The sequence below is a fragment of the Bos indicus x Bos taurus genome, chromosome 11 (assembly GCF_003369695.1).
Source record: "Bos indicus x Bos taurus breed Angus x Brahman F1 hybrid chromosome 11, Bos_hybrid_MaternalHap_v2.0, whole genome shotgun sequence".
In the NCBI taxonomy this organism is placed as follows: Eukaryota; Metazoa; Chordata; class Mammalia; order Artiodactyla; family Bovidae; genus Bos; species Bos indicus x Bos taurus.
Window position 1 is genome coordinate 37,278,875 of NC_040086.1, and position 23,495 is coordinate 37,302,369.

At 39.2% G+C, this 23,495-nt stretch overlaps 1 protein-coding gene across 6 annotated transcripts in view; it reads left to right on the plus strand.

Annotated features, from left to right (window-relative positions):
* Positions 1-23,495, plus strand: part of EML6 (EMAP like 6) — a 285,324-nt gene that overhangs the window by 158,617 nt on the left and 103,212 nt on the right. For all 6 annotated transcript variants that reach the window (XR_003513347.1, XM_027555299.1, XM_027555300.1 and 3 more), the window contains exons 12-13: positions 17,224-17,391; positions 18,353-18,459. Coding sequence is in view for 5 of the 6 variants with exons in the window: in XM_027555299.1 (XP_027411100.1) it covers positions 17,224-17,391; positions 18,353-18,459 (275 nt within the window). In the remaining variant the exon portion in view is untranslated. The remainder of the gene's footprint in view (positions 1-17,223; positions 17,392-18,352; positions 18,460-23,495) is intronic.

The following is a 23,495-nucleotide window of genomic DNA, read 5'->3' on the forward strand; positions in this document are numbered from 1 at the left end:
CCTAGATGGCATAGTGGCTGGAAGCTGGAGTTTAGGGATTGTGGAGCAATCCCAGGGCAAGGGCTGCTGTTGACTGTGGAGAGACAGATCAAGGGAATGTGAGGAAGGAGATTGTGGTGGGAAGTGCCCGTGGAGGAAAGCCAGCAGCCATGGAAGCAGGTTGATGCTGCTGAGTCATGAGTAGTGGGGGGAGCCATCACCATAGCCTCTCTCCCCCCATCACCATAGCGTCTCCCCAGACAGAACCCCTGCGACTCAAGCAGCTGTACTACCTCCACACCTGGCCCTCACAGGGGCAAACCCAAGTCCTTCAGGGCAGCCTCAGGAGCAAACTCCAGCGGATGACTCATATCCAGAAGTGGAAATAAAACCACAATTGTAACCCAGGGGCAGTGTGACTAAGGAAGAAGACCCAAAACCCTCCCACCAGCTGTACAAACTGCAGATTAAATCCACACGATCAACTAGGCAGACACTGTGTCTGTGGAATATATAAAAGCTCATTGAGAGCCCCTGCAAAACAAAATGCACTAGTTCTGATTGCTGTGGACATTGGAGGCAAGAACACAGAATAGGAGCAGATTAGAATCTGAGCTGCCCCCACAGCAGGTCCAGAGATCAGCACAGTGTTAGAGGGCATCCTAGGGAGGTGAAGTGGCCTGTGACTCCCAGCAATGGAAAGGACTCTGACAGCAGTGACTCAAGAAAAACATTTATTTTCTTATGTTTTGACTTGTTCTGTAGATTCTTTTGGATTTTTTTTTTTTCTTTTTTCCCCGCTTCTGTTGTAGTTGTTGATTTTATTGGCACTATGAAATCTAACTAGCTTTTAAGGTTGTTTTTTTTTCCTCAGTCACATTTTTTATTGTTGTTATAAACCTCTAGCTCTATATTGGGCTTTTGCAGTTCTGGGGAGTTGTTTTCTTTGTTTCTCTTCTCTTTTTTTTAATTTTAGTTTTTTAAACCTATTATTATTTTTCTGCATTTATTCCTTAGTTTGCTTTTCTTACTGTTCTTTTCCCCTTGCAGTTAATCTTTAATATATATATAAATCTTCTTTATCTACCTCTATTTAGCTTTGCATATCAATTCTTTCTTTCTTTTCTTCCTTTCCTTTAGTCTCAACACATTTGATAATTTTATTTTCATCGCTTTATACACCAATTGGCACCTTGCTTTAATCTTGTTTTCCACTTTGTACTTTAGTTTTGTTCAGTTCAGTTCAGTCGCTCAGTTGTGTCTGACTCTTTGCGACCCCATGAGCCGCAGCACGCCAGGCCTCCCTGTCCATCACAAACTCCCAGAGTTTATCCAAACTCATGTCCATTGAGTCGGTGATGCCATCTAACCGTCTCATCCTCTGTCTTCCCCTTTTCCTCCTGCCCTCAATCTTTCCCAGCATCAGGGTCATTTCAGTTGAGTCAGCTCTTTTCATCAGGTGGCCAAAGTATTGGAGTTTCAGCTTCAACATCAGTCCTTCCAATGAACACCCAGGACTGATCTCTAGAATGGACTGGTGGATCTCCTTGCAGTCCAAGGGACTCGCAAGAGTCTTCTCCAACACCACAGTTCAAAAGCAACAATTCTTCGGCACTCACCTTTCTTTATAGTCCAACTCTCACATGCATACATGACTACTGGAAAAACCATAGCCTTAACTAGATGGACCTTTGTTGACAAAGTAATGTCTCTGCTTTTTAATATGCTGTCTAGGTTGGTCATAACTTTCCTTCCAAGGAGCAAGCAAGTCTTTTAATTTCATGGTTGCAATCACAATCTGCAGTGATTTTGGAGCCCCCCAAAATAAAGTCAGACACTGTTTCCACAGTTTCCCTATGTATTTGCCATGAAGTAATGGGACCGGATGCCATGATCTTAGTTTTCTGAATGTTGAGCTCTAAGCCAACTTTTTCACTCTCCACTTTCACTTTCATCAAGAGGCTTTTTAGTTCCTCTTCACTTTCTGCCATAAGGGTGGTATCATCTGCATATCTGAGGTTATTGATATTTCCCCTGGCAGTCTTGATTCCAGCTTCTGCTTCTTCCAGCCCAGAGTTTCTCATCAGGTACTCCGCATATAAGTTAAATAAGCAGGGTGACAATATACAGCTTTGACGTACTCCTTTTCCTATTTGGAACCAGTCTGTTGTTCCATGTGCATTTCTCACTGTTGCTTCCTGACTTGCATACAGCTTTCTCAAGAGGCAGGTCAGGTGATCTGGTATTCCCATCTCTTTCAGAATTTTCCACAGTTTATTGTTATCCACACAGTCAAAGGCTTTAGCATAGTCAATAAAGCAGAAATAGATGTTTTTCTGGAACTCTCTTGCTTTTTCAATGATCCAGTGGATGTTGGCAATTTGGTCTCTGGTTCCTCTGCTTTTTCTAAAACGAGCTTGAATATCTGGAAGTTCACGTATTGCTGAAGTCTGGCTTGAAGAATTTTAAGCATCACTTTACTAGCGTGTGAGATGAGTGCAATTGTGCGGTAGTTTGAGCATTCTTTGGCATTGCCTTCCTTTGGGATTGGAATGAAAACTGACCTTTTCCAGTCCTGTGGCCACTGCTGAGTTTTCCAAATTTGTTGGCATATTGAGTGTGGCACTTTCACAGCATCATCTTTCAGGATTTGAAAGAGCTCAACTGGAATTCCATCACCTCCACTAGCTTTGTTTGTAGTGATACTTACTAAGACCCACTTGACTTCACATTCCAGGATGTCTGGCTCTAGGTGAGTGATCACACCATCGTGATTATCTGGGTCATGAAGATCTTTTTTGTACAGTTCTTCTGTGTATTCTAGCCACCTCTTCTTAATATCTTCTGCTTCTGTTAGGTCCATATGATTTCTGTCCTTTATTGAGCCCATCTTTGCATGAAATGTTCCCTTGATATCTCTAATTTTCTTGAAGAGATCTCTAGTCTTTCCCATTCTGTTATTTTCCTCTATTTCTTTGCATTGATCACTGAGGAAGGCTTTCTTATCTCTCCTTGCTATTCTTTGGAACTCTACATTCAGATGGGTGTATCTTTTCTTTTCTCTTTTGCTTTTCATTTCTCTTCTTTTCACAGCTATTTGTAAGGCCTCCTCAGACAGCCATTTTGCTTTTATGCATTTCTTTTTCTTGGGGATGGTCTTGTTTCCTGTCTCCTGTACAATGTCACGAACCTCTTCCATAGTTCATCAGACACTCTATCAGATCTAGGCCCTTAAATCTATTTCTCATTTCTACTGTATAATCATAAGGGATTTGATTTAGGTCATACCTGAATGGTCTAGTGGTTTTCCCCACTTTCTTCAATTTAAGTCTGAATTTGGCAATAAGGAGTTCATGGTCTGAGCCACAGTCAGCTCCTGGTCTTGTTTTTGCTGACTGTATAGAGCTTCTCCATCTTTGGCTGCAAAGAATATAATCAGTCTGATTTCAGTGTTGGCCATCTGGTGATGTCCATGTGTAGAGTATTCTCTTGTGTTGTTGGAAGAGGGTGTTTGCTATGATCAATGTGTTCTCTTGGCAAAACTCTATTAGGCTTTGCCCTGCTTCATTCCATACTCCAAGGCCAAATTTGCCTGTTACTCCAGGTGTTTCTTGGCTTCCTACTTTTGCATTCCAGTCCCCTGTAATGAAAAGGACATCTTTTTTGAGTGTTAGTTCTAAAAGGTCTTGTAGGTCTTCATAGAACCATTCCACTTCAGCTTCTTCAGCATGACTGGTCAGGGCATAGACTTGGATTACCATGATATTGAATGGTTTGCCTTGGAAATGAGAGATCATTCTGTTTTTGAGATTGCATCCAAGTACTGCATTTCAGACTCTTCTGGTGACTATAATGGCTACTCCATTTATTCTAAGGGATTCTTACCCACAGTACTAGATATAATGGTCATCTGAGTTAAATTCACCCATTCCAGTCCATTTTAGTTTGCTAATTCCTAGAATGTTGATGTTTACTTTTGCCATCTCCTGTTTGACCACTTCCAGTTTGCCTTGATTCATGGACCTAACATGCCAGGTTCCTATGCAATATTGCTCTTTACAGCATCGGACCTTGCTTGTATCACCAGTCACATCCACAAGTGGGTGTTGTTTTTGCTTTGGCTCCATACCTTCATTCTTTCTGGAGTTATTTCTCCACTGATCTCCACTATCATATTGGGCACCTACCGACCCAGGGAGTTCCCCTTTCTCTGTCCTATCTTTTTGCCTTTTCATACTGTTCATGGGGTTCTCAAGCAAGAATACTGAAGTGGTTTGCCATTCCCTTCTCCAGTGGACCACATTCTGTGAGACCTCTCCACCATGACCCATCCATCTTGAGTGGCCCCACATGGCATGGCTTAATTTCACTGAGTTAGACAAGGCTGTGGACCATGTGATCAGATTGGTTAGTTTTCTGATTGTGGTTTCACATTTCAGTCTGCCCTCTGATGCCGTCTCTCACCACCTACCATCTTACTTGGGTTTCTCTTACCTTGGATGTGGGGTATCCCTTCACGGCTGATCCAGCAAAGCACGGCTCCTTACCTTGGATGTTGGGTATCTCCTCTCAGCCCCCACTCCTGACCTTGAAGGTGGGGCATCTCCTCTCGGCTACGGCACCTGTCCTCGGGCATGGGGTACCTCCTCTCGGCCATTCCTGCGCTGAGCAGCCACCGCTCTTGCTTAGTTTTGTTCTGGTAGATATAATTTGCCAGGTCAATCTATTGTACTTTATTTTTGTTGGACTGTTTTGATTTTGCTTATGGGTGTATATGTATATGTGTATATTCAGTCACACTTTTTATTGTTGTTATAAACCTTTGCCTCTACATTGGACCTTTGCAGTTCTGTGGAGTTTTCCTTTTTTTTTCTTTTCTCTATTTTATAATTTTAATTTTTAATGTTCTTAAACCTCTTATATTTTTTCTACATTTATTCCTTTGTTTGCCTTTCCTACTGTTCTTTTCCCCTTGCAGTTAATCTTCAATGTATGTAAATCTTCTTCATCTACCTCTATTTAACTTTGCATATCTTTTCTTTCTTTCTTTCTTTTCTTTCTTTCCTTTCCTCTCAACATATATGTTAGTTTTGTTTTCATTACTTTATTCCTCACTTGGCACCTTGCTTTAATTTTATTTTCCAGTTTGTGCTTTAGTTAGTTTTATTCTTAACTTGTAAATATAATTTTTGATTTCCTTTGTTTGCCAGGTCAATCTACTTTATTTTTGTTGGACTGTTTTGACTTTGCTCATAGGTGTATATGTATATATGTATATCTATTATTTAAATATTATTTGCCTGATTTTGTAACTGCCATTTGGGGTTCATCTTTGGTTTCTTGTTTTTGGATTTTTGTTTTAATCTCACTTAATGCCATAACAAGCCACTTGTGTAATCTTTGTTCCTGACCAGAGGTCAAGCTCTGAGCCTTTGGAGTGGGAGCACTGACTCCAAGACCCTAGACTACCAGAGAACTAACACTAAGGAGTATCAAATAGTGAGAACTCACACAAAGGAAACCACTGTAATACAAGACCCAGCATCACCCAACCACCAATAACACCCTGTGCAGGACCCCTCATCTAAACAAAAGGAAAAAAGGAAAGGAAAGTGAAGTCGCTCAGTCGTGTCTGACTCATTGCAACCCCATGGACTGTAGCTTACCAGGCTCCTCTGTCAATGGGATTTTCCAGGCAATAGTACTGGGGTGGATTGCCATTTCCTTCTCCAGGGGAGCTTCCTGACCCAGGGATCAAACCCGGGTCTCCCGCACTGTAGACAGATGCTTTACTGTCTGAGCCACCAGGGAAGTCCAAACAAAACAAAAATACAAACCCAATCATCAGCAGACAGGATTACCACCTCACTCAGCCTTGCTTATCAGAGGAAAAACAAACAAACAAAAACTCAGCACAAATCCCACCCTATAAGAAGCTTAGACAAACCACTGGACCAACTTTAGAGGGCAGAAACCAAAAGGAAAAAAGAATTCAGCCTTGAAGGCTGGGAAAAGGAGACCTCAAACTCAATAAGTTAAAAAGAAAATAATGAAAAAGCAGAGAAATACTACACAAATGAGGGAACAAACTAGAAACACAGAAGTCCAAATAAATGAAGAGGAAATAGGCAAACTACCTGAAAAAGAATTCAGAATAATGATAGCAAAGATGATCAAAAACCTTGAAAGCAAAATGGAGAAAATGCAAGAATCAATTAACAAAGACCTAGAAGAATTAAAGAATAAACACGCAGAGACAACACAATTCCTGAAATTTAAAATATTCTAGAAGGAATCAATAGCAGAATATCTGAAGCAGAAGAACGAATCAGTGAGCTGGAAGATAAAATGGTGGAAACGACTTCTGAAGAGCAGAATAGAGTAAAAAGACTGAAAAGAACTGAGGATAGTCTCAGAGACCTCTGGGACAATATCAAATGCACCAACATTCAAATTATAGGGGTCCCAGAAGAAGAAGAGAAGAAGAAAGGGTATGAGAAAATTTTTGAAGATATTATAGTTGAAAATTTCCTCAACACAGAAAAGGGAAATAATCAAGTCCAAGAGGCACAAAGAGCCCCATACAGGATAAAACCAAGGAGAAACACACCAAGACACATACTAATCAAAATAACAAAGTCTAAACAAAAGAAAGAATATCAAAAGCCGCAAGGGAGAAGCAACAAGAAACTTGCAAGGGAGACCCCATACGCTTAACAGCTGATCTTTCAGCAGAAACTCTGCAGGCCAGAAGGGAATGGCAGGATATATTTAAAGTACTCAAAGGGAAAAATCTACAACCAAGATTACTGTACCTGGCAAGGATCTCATTCAAAATTGATGGAGAAATCAAAAGCTTTTCAGATAAGCAAAGTTAAGAGAATTCAGTACCACCAAATCAGCTTTACAACAAATATTAAATGGACTTATATAGTCAAGAAATATAAGAGAAGAAAAAAGATCTACAAAATCAACCCCAAACAATCAAGAAAATGGCAATAGGAACATATATATCAATAATTACTTTAAATGTAAATGGATTAAATGCTCCACCCAAAAGACACAGACTGGCTGAATGGATACAAAAACAAGATCCATATATATGCTGTGTAACAAGAAACCCACTTCAGACCTAAAGACACATATAGACTGAAAGTGAGAGGATGGAAAAATATATTCCATGCAAATGGGAAGCAAAAGAAAGCTGGAGTAGCAATCCTCATATCAGACAAAATAGACCTTAAAATAAAGAAGATTATAAGAGATAAGAAAGGACACTACATAATGATCAAGGGATCAATCCAAGAGGAAGACACAACAATTGTAAATATCTATGCACCCAACATAGGAGCACCTCAATACATAAGACAAACACTAACAGACATAAAAGGAGAAATCGACAGTAACACCATAAAAGTAGGAGACTTTAACACCCTATTCACACCAATGGACAGATCATCAAAACAGAAAATTAATAAGGAAGCACAAGTCTTAAATGATACATTAGGTGAGATGGATCTCATTGGTATCTTCAGGACATTCCATCCAAATGCAGAAGAATACACCTTCATCTCAAGTGAACATGGAACATTCTCCAGGATAGACCACATCTTGGGTCACAAATCAAACCTCTGTAAATTTAAGAAAATTGAAATGGTATCAAGCATCTTCTGCAACCACAATGCTATGAGACTACATATCAATTACAAGAAAAACACTGTAAGAAACAAAAACACATGGAGATTAAACAACATGTTTCTGAATAACCAACAGGTTCTTGAAGAAATCAAAAGGGAAATTAAAAAATTTCTAGAAACAAATGACAATGAAAACACAGAAACTCACAACCTATGGGATGCAGCAAAAGCAGTCCTAAGAGAGAAGTTTATAGCAATACAATCCTACCTCAAGAAACAAGAAAAACACCAAATAGCCTAACTTTATATCTAAAATAACTGGAAAAAGAACAAAAAACCCCCAGAATTAGTAGAAGGAAAAAAATAATAAAGATCTGAGCAGAAATAAGTGAATAAATTAAAGAAACAATAGTAAAGATTAATAAAACTAAAAGCTGGTTCTTTGAGAAGATAAACAAAATCAAAAAACCTTTAGCCAGACTCATCAAGAAAAAAAGAAGAATCAAGCCAACAAAATTAGAAATGAGAAAGGAGAGGTTACAACAGACAATGCAGAAATACAAAAGATTATAAGAGACTATTATGAACAACTATATGTCAATAAAATGGATAATCTGGAAGAAATGGACAGATTCTTAGAAAAGTTCAATCTTCCAAGACTGAACCAGGAAGAAATAGAAATTATGAACAACCCAATTACAAACACTGAGACCGAAGCTGGGATCAAAAATCTCCCAGCAAAAGCAAAAGCCCAGGACCAGATGGCTTCACAGGAGAATTCTATCAAACATTTAGAGAAGAGCAAATGCCCATCCTTCTAAAACTCTCAAAAAATTGCAGAGGAAGGATCACTTCCAAACTCATTCTACAAGGTCACCATCACCCTGATACCAAAATCAGACAAAGACAACACACAAAAAAAACAGAACTACAGGCCAATATCACTGATGAACATAGATGCAAAAATTCTCAACAAAATTTTAACAAACAGAATTCAGCAACACATCAAAAAGCTCATACACCATGATCAAGTTGGGTTTATCCCAGGAATGCAAGGATTCTTCAATATATGCAAATCAGTCAATGTGATATACCATATTAACAAACTGAAAGATAAAAACCATATCACCATCTCAATAGATGCAGAAAAAGCCTTTGACAAAATTCAGCAGCCATTTATGATTAAAACTCCTCAAAAAATGGGCATAGAAGGAACCTATGTCAACAAAGTAAGGGCAATATACAAACGTCCTCAATGGTGAGAAACTGAAAACATCTTCCCTAAGATCAGGAACAAGACAAGGGTGTCCAATTTCACCACTGTTATTCAACATAATTCTGGAAGTCCTAGCAATCAGAGAAGAAAAAGAAAGGGAATCCAAATCGGAAAAGAAGAAGTAAATCTCTCACTGTTTGCAGATGACATGATACTGTACATAGAAAACACTAAAGATAGTATCAGAAAATTACTAGAGCTAGTCAGTGAATTTAGAAAAGTTGCAGAATACAAAATCAATACACAGAAATCACTTTCATTTCTATATACTAACAATGAAAAATCAGAAAGAGAAATTAAGGAATCAATCCCATTCACCATTGCAACAAAAAGAATTAAATATCTAAGAATAAACTTACCTAAGGAGACAAAAGAACTGTACAGAGAAAATTATAAGACACTAACAAAAGAAATCAAAGATGACATAAACAGATGGAGAGATATTCCATGTTCCTGGGTAGGAAGAATCAATATTATGAAAATGATTATACTACCAAATGCAATCTACAGATTCAATGCAATCCCTATCAAATTACCAATGGCATTTTTCACAGAACTAGAACAAAAAATTTCACAATTCGTATGGAAACACAAAAGACCCTGAATAGCCAAAGCAGTCTTGAGAAGGAAGAATGAATGGAGCTGGAGGAATCACCTTCCTGACTTCAGATTATACTACAAAACTACAGTCATCAAGACAGTATGGTACTGGCACAAAAACAGAAGTACAGACCAATGGAACAAGATTGAAAGCCCAGAAATAAACCCATGCACCTATGGGTACCTTAATTTTGACAAAGGAGGCAGGAATATACAGTGGGGCAAAGACAGCCTCTTCAGTGAGTGGTGCTGGGAAAACTGGACAGCTGCATGTAAAAGAATGAAATTAGAACACTTCCTAACACCATACACAAAGATAAAATGGATTAAAGACCTAAATATAAGACCAGAAACTATAAAACTCTTAGAGGAAAACATAGGCAGAACACTTGATGACATAAATCAAAGCAAGATCCTCTATGACCCATCTCCTAGAGTAATGAAAATAAAAACAAAAGTAAACAAGTGGGCCCTGATTAAACCTAAAAGCTTTTGCACAGCAAATGAAACTGTAAGCAAGGTGAAAAGACAACCCTTGGAATAGGAGAAAATAATAGGAAATGAAACAACTGACAAAGGATTAATTTCCAAAATATACAAGCAGCTTATACAACTCAATACCAGAAAAACAAACAACCCAATCAAAAAGTGGAAAAAGACCTAAACAGACAGTTCTCCAAAGAAGGCATAAAGATGGCTAACAAACACATGAAAAGATCCTCAATATCACTCATTATTAGAGAAATGCAAATCAAAACCACAATGAGATATCACCTCACAGCAGTCAGAATGTCCATCATCAAAAAGTCTATAAACTAAATGCTAGAGAGGGTGTGGATAAAAGGGAATGCTCTTGCACTGTTGGTGGGAATGTAAATTGATACAGCCACTATGGAAGACAGTATGGAGATTCCTTAAAAAACTAGGAATAAAACCACCGTATGACCCAGCAATCCCACTCCTAGGCATATACCCTGAGAAAACCAGGGTTGAAAAAGACACATGTATCCCATTGTTCATTGCAGCACTACTTACAATAGCTAGAACATGGAAGCAACCTAGATGTCCATCGACAGATGAATGGATAAAGAAGTTCTGGTACATATGCACAATGGAATATTACTCAGCCATAAAAGGACACATTCGAGTCAGTTCTGATGAGGTGGATGAACCTAGAACCTATTACACAGAGTCAAGTGAGTCAGAAAGAGAAAGGTAAATATCGTATTCTAACGCACATACATGGAATCTAGAAAAATGGTTCTGAAGAATTCATTCACAGGGCAGCAATGGAGAAACAGACATGGAGAATAGACTTATGGACATGGGGAAAGGGGAGGAGAGGGTGAAATGTATGGAAAGAGTAACATGGAAACTTACATTACCATATGTAAAATAGATAGCCAACGGGAATGTGCTGAATGGCTCAGGAAACTCAAACAGGGGCTCTGTATCAACCTAGATGGGTGGTAGTGGAGGGGGGATGGGAGGGAGGTTCAAAAGTGAGGGGATATATGTATACCTTTGGCAGAAAGTGAAGAGAAACTAAAAAGCCTCTTGATGAAAGTGAAAGTGGAGAGTGAAAAAGTTGGCTTAAAGCTCAACATTCAGAAAACGAAGATCATGGCATCCAGTCCCATCACTTCATGGCAAATAGATGGAAAAACAGTGGAAACAGTGTCAGACTTTATTTTTTTGGGCTCCAAAATCACTACAGATGGTGACTGCAGCCATGAAATTAAAAGATGCTCACTCCTTGGAAGGAAAGTTATGACCAACCTAGATAGCATATTCAAAAGCAGAGACATTACTTTGCCAACAAAGGTCCGTCTAGTCAAGGCTATGGTTTTTCCAGTGGTCATGTATGGATGTGAGAGTTGGTATTGATGCTTTTGAACTGTGGTGTTGGAGAAGACTCTTGAGAGTCCCTTGGACTGCAAGGAGATCCAACCAGTCCATTCTGAAGGAGATCAACCCTGGGATTTCTTTGGAAGGACTGATGCTGAAGCTGAAACTCCAGTACTTTGGCCACCTCATGTGAAGAGTTGACTCTTTGGAAAAGACTCTGATGCTGGGAGGGAATGGGGGCAGGAGGAGAAGGGGACGACAGAGGATGAGATGGCTGGATGGCATCACCGACTCGATGGACGTGAGTCTGAGTAAACTCCAGGAGTTTGTGATGGACAGGGAGGCCTGGCGTGCTGCGATTCATGGGGTCGCAAAGAGTCAGACACGACTGAGCGACTGAACTGAACTGAACTGATGGCTGATTCATGTTGAGGTTTGATAGAAAACAACAAAATTCTGTAAATCAATTATCCTTCAATTAAAAACAATTTTTTTAAAGAAATGAAGAAAGTAGAATTTAGGTCTGTTTGATACAAAAAATTTTTTAAAATTAAATGCTCAAGGCACAGCATTACCTCAACATGCCTAATTCAAACTGTTCTCTCTCACCCTAACGGGTCTTTTGAGTAATAGGGCATGTCTTATTAGATTGAGTAACGTACTTGCAGAAGTTAACTAACCAGAAGGTATCTGGAAAATCAGCATTCAGAAGAAACATCTTGAGGGTCAGAAACAATACTGTTGGCCTCAAGTATCAGGACTTGACAATCCAGTGAGAGTCGATATTTTTTATGTATCACTGAGCCTTGGAGGGTGGATTGGGTTTAGCAAATAGCAATGGAAATGTAGACTTTGGGTTTGCTTATTAGGAAGGGGAGGGGTGAGGTAGGAGGTATGGTGAGTACTGCTACTTGTCAAAATGAGATATTCTTATTATAAAACCATCCTGAGGATGAAGGGGGCCAGAAGACATCTGAATGAACAAGGAGAGGTTGACAGCCAGAGTGACAGTAGGTGAGAGTAATAAAACCCACCCTCAATCTGCAGAAGTATCCGTGTCCTCATGGCAAATTGACTTGTTCTGCTTTTCCTGATACAGAGTTTATACATCTTGTAATTTTGCCTCAAGTCATTTAGGCCTCTCATGGACTTCTTGTGCCAAAACTTCCAACCGAGTAGTTTATAACAGTGTTTCTGATGAGAATGGTAATAGTTGGTACAACTTGTCTTCCTTTAACCAAGGTACCAGTGACAAGTATTCCCCCAACTTTTGAACCTGTGAACAGGCAAATAAGAGTAGGGGCTGATGACTGAGAGAGAGTATGGAGACTGAGCAAACATTATAATTTTCCATTGTGATTAAATAAAACTCACAATCAAGTTAATTGACATTTACAATTATATGAGCATAGTATTCTCTTGCATAATAATTAGACATAAATGTTCTATGGCTAATGAAAATGATTACAATTTGTATTATTGTTGGCTTTGCTGATGACTTAGTTGGTAAAGAATCCACCTGCAATACAGGAGACCCTGGTTCGATTCCTGGGTCTCCGCTGAAGAAGGGGCAGGCTACCCACTCCAGTATTCTTGGGTTTCCCTGGTGGCTCAGCTGGTAAAGAATCCACTTGCAATGCAGGAGACCTGGGTTGAATCCCTGGGTTGGGAAGATCTGGAGAAGGGAAAGCTACTCACTCCAGTATTCCAGAATTCCATGGACTGTATTGTCCATGGGGTTGCAAAGAGTGGGACACGACTGAGCGACTTTCACTTTCACACTTTCACTGTATTATTGTTATATAGCAGAACCAATTTGTTTTCCTCATTTTGACAGTTATTAAATCTTAATATAATTAAGGTCGTTACTGATAATTTTCCATGATGTCATTTAGACCAGCAGTCCCCAACCTTTTTGGCACCAGGGACTGGTTTTGTGGAAGACCATTTTTCCAAGGACTGTGGTAGGGGGGAAGTAGTTTCAGTTTTGCCCGCTGCTTACCTCCTGCTGTGCAGCCTGGTTCCTAACAGGCCGTGAACTGGTATGAGCCCAGTGGCCTGGGGGTTGGGGACCCCTGATGTAGACAACATCCTGTTTGACCATCAACCCCCAGACACTGACATGAGATAAAATCCAAAGCCTTGCTTATTGACATTTGTCATATCTTAACACCCCTGGCATCTACCCCTGCAAGGGCAGGCTCAAGGCTGAGGATCTCCATGTTTCATTTGTGTGCTACCCTTCTGTTAATCCTTCAGATTAACACACACACACACCAGAGTCCTGGAACAACCACCTCCTATGCCAGGTCTCCTGGATACTGTAAGACTTGAGTTGCAGAAACAGTAGACCTTGGAAGGAAAAGTGCTGACCTTCAGTAGAGCTTAGATGAGCTTGATGCAAGAAGAGAAAGATCAGCATGACTAGGGCTTGACCAACGATGGGAGAGTTGTGCAGTGCGAGGCTGGAAGGGCAGTGGGGCCAGGCATGAAGGGCCTTAAAGCAACCGTTAGAAATGTGGGTCTTATTCTAAGTGCAATGGAAAACTATTGAGATTTTAAGTGGAGGAGTGACATGGCCAATTTATGTTTTTAAAATACCACTTTGATATTGTGTGGAGTGGAATAGTGAAGAGGAGGCTTCAAGTAGAGATTATCACAAGAGCCTGAGTGATAGAGGATGTAACTTGGACAAAGATGTCAGGAACGGATGTGAAGAGAGGTGGTTGAGCCTAAAAAACAATGTAAAGTTAGACCTGAAGACCACACTCGTGGGTTGGGAGTGGGAATAGAAGGAAAGAGAGGGATTGAGGATGACTCCTAAATTTTAGGTTTGATCAATGGGCTGAATGCTAGTGCCATCTACAGAGACGGGAAAATGAAAGTAAAAGAGTGTGTGTGTGTGTGTGTGTGTGTGTGTGTGTGTGTATGCGTGTTATGGTGGTAACAGAGTAGGAAGGGAAGGGTAAGCTCCTGGTTTGTCCATGATAAGTTTGAAGCAACTATTAGACATCCAAGTGGGCATTGCACACAAGCCGTCAACACTCTGGAGAGAGTTCAGTCAGGGCTGGAACTGAATGTTTGGCAGTCAAGGGATTATCAACCATGTTTAAAGCCAAGGAGAAAGAATCAATAGAGAGGAGATGAGAGCTGAGGGATGAGCCTTCCTTAGGGTCCAGGAGGTTTTGTACAGCAACTCAGTGTCTTAAGGAAAACCTTGGAACGGATGGATGTGACCTTCATGTATGCAATAAATATTTAAATGCTATTCTAGAGGCTGGAGAGAGGTCCAGCAGAAATCCCTGGAGCTCTTGTCTTACTGAGGAGACATAGTCAATAAACAAAATAATAAAAACACATCTGTTGGTGAGAAGTGCTGTGATGAAAAATAAGGCACACAGTGGGAGTAGTGCTCACGGGGGGGCAGTAGGTTGTTGCTATTTTAAGCAGGAGTGGCCAAAGCAGGGCTCACTGATACAGGTTCATATGACTAGAAACCTGAAAGAGGGGAGGGAGCCAGCCATTCAGAGATGCAGGGAAAGAGCATTCCAGACTGAACACAAGCGCAAAAGACAGAAGCAGAAGAGGGCCTGGCATGCAGAGAGGCTAGCAAGACTAGAGCCGAGTAAGCGAGGGAGAAAGAGGACAGGAAGGAAGATCAGAGAAATAAGGCCTGAATATTGATGACACTGGTGCCTTCCCTGGTGGCTCAGTGGTAAAGAACCTGGCTGCCAGTACAGGAGACACAGGTTCGATACTTGGGTCAGGAAGATACCCTGGAGTAGGAAATGGCAAGCCACTGCAGTATTCTTGCCTGGGAAATTCCATGGACAGAGGAGCCCCTCAGGCTACAGTCCATGGGCTCACAAAAGAGTCAGACACTATTTAGCAACTAAACAACAAATTTGATGACACTAATGTTTCAAAGTTCTAGTTCTAGCCTACCAAGGGTATATGAGCTAGCTATGGCTGTATAACAAATTATCCCCCTCCCAAATTTAGCAGCTTAAATCAATAATCATTTATTATCTCACAGTTTTGGGGAGTCAGGGATTCAGGAGCAGCTTAGCTGGATGATTCTAGTTCCAGGTCTCTCATGAGGCTACAGTCATCTGAAGACTAGACTGAGGCCAAAGATCCTCTTCCAAGATGTTCCCTCATCTGGCTCTTGGCAGAAGGCCTCAGTTCCTTGCCATGTGAGCCTCTCCCTGAGCTGCTTGGCTGTCCTCATCACATGGTATCTAGAGATCCAGGAAAGAGCAAGGATGCATCCGTAGTGTCTTTTATAACCTCCTCTTGGATGTCACACACCTTTACTTTTGACAGTCTATTTGTTTTGATTTGTATCAAATAATTTGTGGACATATTTTTCCAGCTTTATTCAGATAAAATTGACAAATAACATTGTATATGTTTAAAGTGTACAACATGGTGATTTCATGTATGTAAATGTTGTGAAATGATCACTACTTTAAGGTGAGTTAACATATCCATGACCTCAGTCATTTACACACACATGCTGAGAACATTTAAGGCCTGCTCTCTTAGCCACTGTCAAATATATAAGACAGTATTATTAAATACAGTCACCATGCTGTATAATAGCTCCCCAGAAGTTATTCATCTCATACTGAAAGTATATCTTTGGCCAACATCTCACCATCTCCCCAACCCCCTACCTCCTCATAACTACAAATCTACCATGTTTTTCTATGAGTTTGATGTTTTTAGAATTGTGGGCATTTTTAAAACAGCTCCAAAGAGATGGGTTAAATCCTGTCTAAGGAAGATGTAAAGGTCAGGGCCGCAAGGGATAGCCCAGCAAGGTCTACTGAGATGTGGAAAGAAAGTGTTTACTTTATAATTATTGAATTATCATCAACCGGCATCTCCAGATCAGAGTTGGAATCTGTTTGACTTTATTAACAGTCTAATCTCTTTAAACTGATTTAGGAAACTCCTTGTAATGGGCAAGGTTGCTTTTGAGACTCACGGCCTTCCTTTCCCCTTCTGTGGCAGCATCCCCCTTTGTCTTTTAAAACCCCACCTGGTCAGAACATGCTCTCAGGAAAATAACATGTAGCAGCCATTTTTGGCTTCCTATAAATTTAAATCATTATCTCCCCAGTGTGTATTTAAATTTTAAGCACGTGATAGTTAAACAGGTGGCTTTTCCCCCATTAAAGAGATGCCACTTAGAGGGACTGTGATAGCTAGAAGTGTTTCTGAAGAAGGGATGGGGTGCTTGTGGGCCCTGGAAATATCCCACAGTCTTTGGGGTTCTAGGCCCCCGCATGATAAGATGGACCTTGCTTATTTCCATGAGTGCCTTTATACTGCTGTGTATGGACCGTACACTGGAGACTTTTCTTCAGTAATTCAGTGCCAAATATAAGTTCACAAAGCTTTTCTATTGCATTTACTACCCAGGGATGGTGTTCACTGAGTAAAAGTAATCAATTTAAGAGAAAAAAGTTTCGTTCTCCCAACTCTACATCATATGACCCCAAACAATAACTTAACATTTCCCCCTTCAGAGTTATTTTCTGTTTCCCAATTGTAAAGGATTGCCTGTTGTATCTCATACTTAAGTAAGAATGTGTAAGAAATTTATTCTTTAGCTTTTATTTGCAGAATCAGTGAAGCAGTAGGTGTTATTTGGAACAGGTTCAGATGTGTCTTTAGAAACAGAGCTCAGATTTTAAGACCTAGTTTTAGCTTAATCCATGCTAGAATGATTGACATATCTTTTGAAACATTCACTTATGTATTATATATAAGACTGAAGATTATATTTTCTAGTGTATTTAAATAGGAATGTAATTCTTTAACCAACAAGTTCTTTTTTTTCCCATAACTAATCTTCTCAATAATGTCTTTCAGGAGCCAAATTTAGAAAGTATGTGGGCCATTCTGCACATGTTACAAATGTCCGCTGGTCTCATGACTTTCAGTGGGTATTAAGCACAGGAGGGGCTGACCACTCAGTTTTCCAGTGGAGATTTATTCCAGAAGGTGTCAGCAATGGCCTGCTGGAAACCGCACCCCAGGGTAAAACCAGTAATAATGTTTCAACATCTGTTTTTTTTTTCAATAAAAATTTCATGTAATGGCCTGACATCTCTTCTGAAGATAAAGAGTTAAACCATTTTAAAAAATTCATTCCTACCATAAATTTAAAAATTAAAAAAAAAAAAACACAGAAAAACGTTTTGAGATATGGGTCAATCGAATATGGGTCAATTGGATAATTTCCTTCAAAGAATTTTGCTTATACTAAATGAAAGCTGAAGGTCTAAAGTTTACATGAAGAATTAACTTTTGAAAATAATACTACACATACATTTCAGTCTCCTTAGGACAATTCTGATGGATGGTGGGGCTGCTGGGTCAGGTGACAAAGTAACATTTGGAATAGGAGTCGCCTTCCTAATAGGGATCAAAGAATGATCCACAGTCAGGATCAGCTGTGTTCCAGGTCAATGGATATGTTGGTCCTTTAATTTATTGTACTTTCAGTAGTAATGACCATGTACTATGTGAGGGAATGGTTTTTATTGGGAGGGATTCTGCAGCAGTTTTGACCATGACACTTACCAGCACCTGGTGGTCATGTTAACAGGCTAAAGAGGATTTTTACTGAATAAGTGGTTGAATTTCCTTCTGACCCAGCTTCCTCCGTGGTAAAACCTTCCCGTCTCCCCTCTCCCCTTTTCTCTCTTTCAAAGCAAGATTTAAAACCCAAAGATCCATTATCCAATACAAGTGTGGAAATGGTGGGGGGAGTTACACTAGTCTGTTAATACTCCTAAAAAGAGGGTGAGAGGTATGCCAAACGTAACCAAAAATGAAAGAAAAAAGATGTTTTAAGAATCTACAGCAAATGAAAATTATGGTGTATGGTGTATTTTTATTGAACTCAGTAGGATAGAAGAAAGAAAATATTTTTAAACTTTTTAGCCATTAAGAGTCTCAGAATTTCTGCTTGTTTCTTGTGGGGGTATTTCTGCAGACGGTGGTACTGATTCCTACAGTGAAGAATCTGATTCGGATTTATCTGACGTGCCAGAGTTGGACTCTGATATTGAGCAAGAAACTCAAATCAATTATGATCGCCAGGTCAGTAAACAGGAAGCCTTATGACAAATACCTTATAACCCCAAATCTCAATATCATTCAAATCAGACACTGTACTAAGATTGGTTAGTCCTTCAGCAAAAGAAAATAAAAGAATTAGTAAAATTGCCTGCTTCTTATCTTTAAATACAGATTTGAAATAAGGCTTTTACTGATTATGTCAGCAAAAAAATTTTAAGGAGAAGGTAGTAGCAAATTTTAAACCAGAACCATGACAATTTGGGTTTTCTGCTTTCCTAGCAGCTAAAAAATTTTAAATATCTATTACAGAAAAATGTACAAGTAAGTTACATGATTTTTCATTTTTCTCAGCAGATCATTAAAACATGCATTTTCTTTATAGAACAGGAGACCCTGGAGGCATGGTAGTTTGCAAATGAGTGATGGTGTCTCTCTTAACTTATGGAGACTATTATCCATTTAATTAAAGTAAAAGCCCAAATACAATGTGTATTATCTGTCCAGTCAGAAATCATCTTTGGTAAAAAAGTTGGACAATTACAACTAATTGAGTACTATTTTTTTTTTAATAGATATTTAATTTTAGTGCTAAACTGTGTTTTAAAATGCATAATCCTTCACTGGAATCTGGACACGTATCGCCTTCTTAATGGTAATAACTCTAGAGGTTCTATTTTCTTCCTTGTCATTTAACAGAGCTATGTGAAGCAGATTCCATAAATGAACATAGAGTGAATAAGATTTCAAATTTCAGACATAGCAACTGTCAGTGTTGCCCACGGAAACTTACCGTAGGCCTATGACAGCTGCCATGTATCAAGTATCTCTGTGGGGCCACGTCCTGTGCTTTACGTACACCAAATCCAACCCCACAGTAACCCCTGAAAGGTTAAGTACTTTGCCCGCATCCATATTGCCTGTAGTGTTAGAATAAAAAAGTGGATCTGGTCTTCTCTGTAGATGCACGTTCTATGTGCTACTCAGCTTTGCCTCTACATAAGCTCTGAATGTATGACTTCAGATGATGCCTTTTTTTCCAGCCCGTAATTGTCACTCAATGTTTGAAAAATTAGATTAGCACAAAAGTAGTCCAATTGATGGACGTGAGTCTGGGTGAACTCTGGGAGTTGGTGATGGACAGAGAGGCCTGGCATGCTGCAATTCATGGGGTCGCAAAGAATCAGACACGACTGAGCAACTGAACTGAACTGAGTCCAACTGATGTCTTGGGTCAACTTCAAGAATAAATCAGTTTGACTGTGTATTGATGCAATATATTATGCTATAGATAAAGATTTGAAAGGAAATGATTAATATGGAAATATGAAAATATTAAACAATATTATACCCTAATATCAAGGTGAAATGGAATGAACAATGAAAGGGGAAAGCAAAATGAACATACAATTTAAAGAAAAAAGAAAGACAAAAGCAATTTTTTTAGTTGAGATGTTTATATTTAATAAAATGGTACTCATAAAAGAATGGAAAGGAATGACTTGATTGAAATTCATGCCTAAGATTTATATATTCTCCCTGACATCTTACTTTCTAAAGTTTTCACCTGTGTTATTTTATTCATGTTGTCTGAATTTGATTCCTGAGTTATTCCTGAGCTGGATGTCTGTTCTACAGATGGGACTTTGAGGCCCACAGAAGTTAGGAGACTTGTTCAAATAAGCAGTAGCAACGCCGAGACTAGAATTCAGTTCTCTAAAGTAGTTGATAAGCTGATGAAAGCATCTGAATTCAGATGAATAATTATCATTAGACTTTAAAAGCTTTGTTCATTGCATCTGTAATACACAAGGCAGAAGTGAGATATCTCTTGACTTTCTTTTTTTCAGAACAATTTTTGGTCAAACCCTAAATAAGAGCTTTATTATAATATTTTCATGATTTTTTGTACTGTAGTTTGATTGAATTAAATTTCATTTAAATATATTAAATTTTTATCTCTTGATAGTAGGGCATAAGTACATTGTAGAAAAAAGATGGATTTTTATCCACATTTAAATTATAGGGAATGTTATCCCAGTCAACAGCATATTTTAGGTCCTAGATTAGGCCAAGAGCTTTACTCTATATCCAAGTCTGATCTGGAAGGTTCATGGGGTCATGAAAGAAGGATAATTCCCAAGAGTGATCACCATGATTTGCAAGGCCACATTTTACATGTCTGAATAATCAAGAGATTTCCTGCCTAGAAGAAATTACAACAAAATATTTAAATTATATTTTATTGATAATTTTATTTAATAATTTCCTTTCCTATTTATCTGAAGTAACTATATTATCTGGATATAAATTAAGAAACATAATAGCAGAATTTTTCAAAAAAATTCTTTTAAATCCCAGTGATTTAAAAGATACTTCAAGTTAGCTTTGTTCATTCAGTTCAGTAGCTCAGTCATGTCCAACTCTTTGCGACCCCATGAACTGCAGCATACCAGGCCTCCCTGTCCATCACCAACTCCCAGAGTTTACCCAAACTCATGTCCATCGAGTCAGTGATGCCATCCAACCATCTCATCCTCTGTCATCCCCTTCTCCTCCTGCCCTCAATCTTTCCCAGCATCGGGATCTTTTCAACTGAGTCAGCTCTTTGCATCAAGTGGCCAAAGTATTGGAGTTTCAGTTTCAACATCAGTCCTTCCAATGAGCACCCAGGACTGATCTCCTTCAGAATGGACTGATTGGATCTCCTTGTAGTCCAAGGGACTCTCAAGATTCTTCTTCAGCACCACAGTTCAAAAGCATCAATTCTTCTGTGCTCAGTTTTCTTTATAGTCCAACTCTCACATCTATACATGACTACTGGAAAAACCATAGCCTTGACTAGACGGACCTTTGCTGATAAAATAATGTCTCTGCTTTTTAATATGCTGTCTAGGTTGGTCATAACTTTCCTTCCAAGGGGCAAGCAAGTCTTTTAATTTCATGGCTGCAATCACCATCTGCAGTGATTTTGGAGCCCCCCAAAATAAAATCAGCCACTGTTTCCACTGTTTCCACTGTTTCCCCATCTATTTGCCATGAAGTGGTGGGACCAGATGCCATGATCTTAGTTTTCTGAATGTTGAGCTTTAAGCCAACTTTTTCACTCTCCTCTTTCACTTTCATCAAGAGGCTCTTTAGTTCTTCTTCACTTTCTGCCATAAGGGTGGTGTCATTGGCATATCTGAGGTTATTGATATTTCTCTTAGCAATCTTGATTCCAGCTTGTGCTTCATCCAGCCCAGCATTTCTCATGATGTACTCTGCATAGAAGTTAAATAAGCAGGGTGACAATATACAGCCTTGATGTACTCCTTTTCCTATTTGGAATCATTCTGTTGTTCCATGTCCAGTTCTAACTAGAAGAAGTAAAATTCAGTCTTATGTTCTCAATTTCATTTGTCTTTTCAAAGAACCTACTCTTAGTTTTATTAATCTTTTCTACAGTTTTCCTATTCTCTATTTCATTTATTTCTGTGCTAATCTCTTTTATTTCCTTTCTTCTAACATTGGACTTCGTGTCCAAACTAAGTCCAAACTTTTTTCTAGCTCCTTGATGTATAATACTAAGTTCTTTATCTGAAATGTATCTTTTTTCTTAATGGATATGTTTATTAGCTACAAATGTTCCCCTTAGATATGCTTTTGCTGTATCCTATAAGTTCTGGTATGTTGTGTTTCCATTTTCATTTCTGTCAGATTTTAAAAAATTTCCTTTTTAATTTCTTCTTTGATCCATTAGTTGTTCAGAAGTGTGTTAATTCCTACTTATTTGTGACTTTCTCAGCTTTCTTCCTGTTACTTATTTCTCAGTTCAGTTCAGTAGTTTAGTTGTGCCTGACTCTTTGCGACCCCATGGACTGCAGCACACCAGACTTCCCTGTCCATCACCTACTCCCAGAGCTTATTCAAACTCATGTCCATCAAGTCAGTGATACCATCCAACCATCTCATCCTCTGTCGTCCCCTTCTCCTCCTGCCTTCAATCTTTCCCAGCATCAGGGTCTTTTCCGATAAGTCAGTTCTTCACATCAGGTGGCCAAAGTATTGGAGCTCCAACTTCAGCATAAGTCCTTCCAGTGAATATTCAGGATTGATTTCCTTTAGGATTGACTGGTTTGATTTCCTTGCAACCCAAAGGACTCTCAAGAGTCTTCTCCAACACCACAGTTCAAAAGCATCAATTCTTCTGTGCTCAGCTTTCTTTATGGTTCAACTCTCACGTCCATACATGGACTACTGCAGAAACCATAGCTTTGACTAGATGGACTTCTGTCAACAGAGTAATGTCTCTGCTTGTTTAATATGCTGTCTAGGTTGGCCATAGCTTTTCTTCCAAGGAGCAAGCGTCTTTTAATTTCATGGCTGCAGTCACCATCTACAGTGATTTTGAAGCCCCAAAAATAAAGTCTGTCACTGTTTCCATTGTTTCCCCATCTATTTGCCATGAAGTGATGGGACCGGATGCTGTGATCTTAGTTTTTTGAATGTTGAGTCTTAAGCCAGCTTTTTCAATCTCCTCTTTCACTTTCATCAAGAGGTTCTTTACTTCCTCTTTACTTTCAGCCATAAGGGTGGTGTCATCTGCCTATCTGAGATTATTGATATTTCTCCCAGCAATCTTGATTCCAGCTTGTGCTTCAACCAGCCCAGCATTTCGCATAATGTACTCTGCATATAAGTTAAATAAGCAGGGTGACAATATACAGCCTTCACATACTCCTTTCCCAATTTAGAACCAGTCTGTTGTTCCATGTCCAGTTCTAACTGTTGCTTCTTGACCCGCATACAGATTTCTCAAGAGGCAGGTCAGTGGTCTGGTATTCCCATCTCTTTAAGAATTTTCTACAATTTGTTGTGATCCACACAGTCAAAGGCTTTAGCATAGTCAGTAAAGCAGAAGTATGTGTTTTTCTGGAACTCTCTTGCTTTTTCTATGATCCAACAGATGTTGGCAATTTGATTTCTGGTTCCTCTGCCTTTTCTAAGTCCAACTTGAGCATCTGGAAATTCTCAGTTCATGTACTGTTGAAGCCTAGCTTGGAGAATTTTGAGCATTA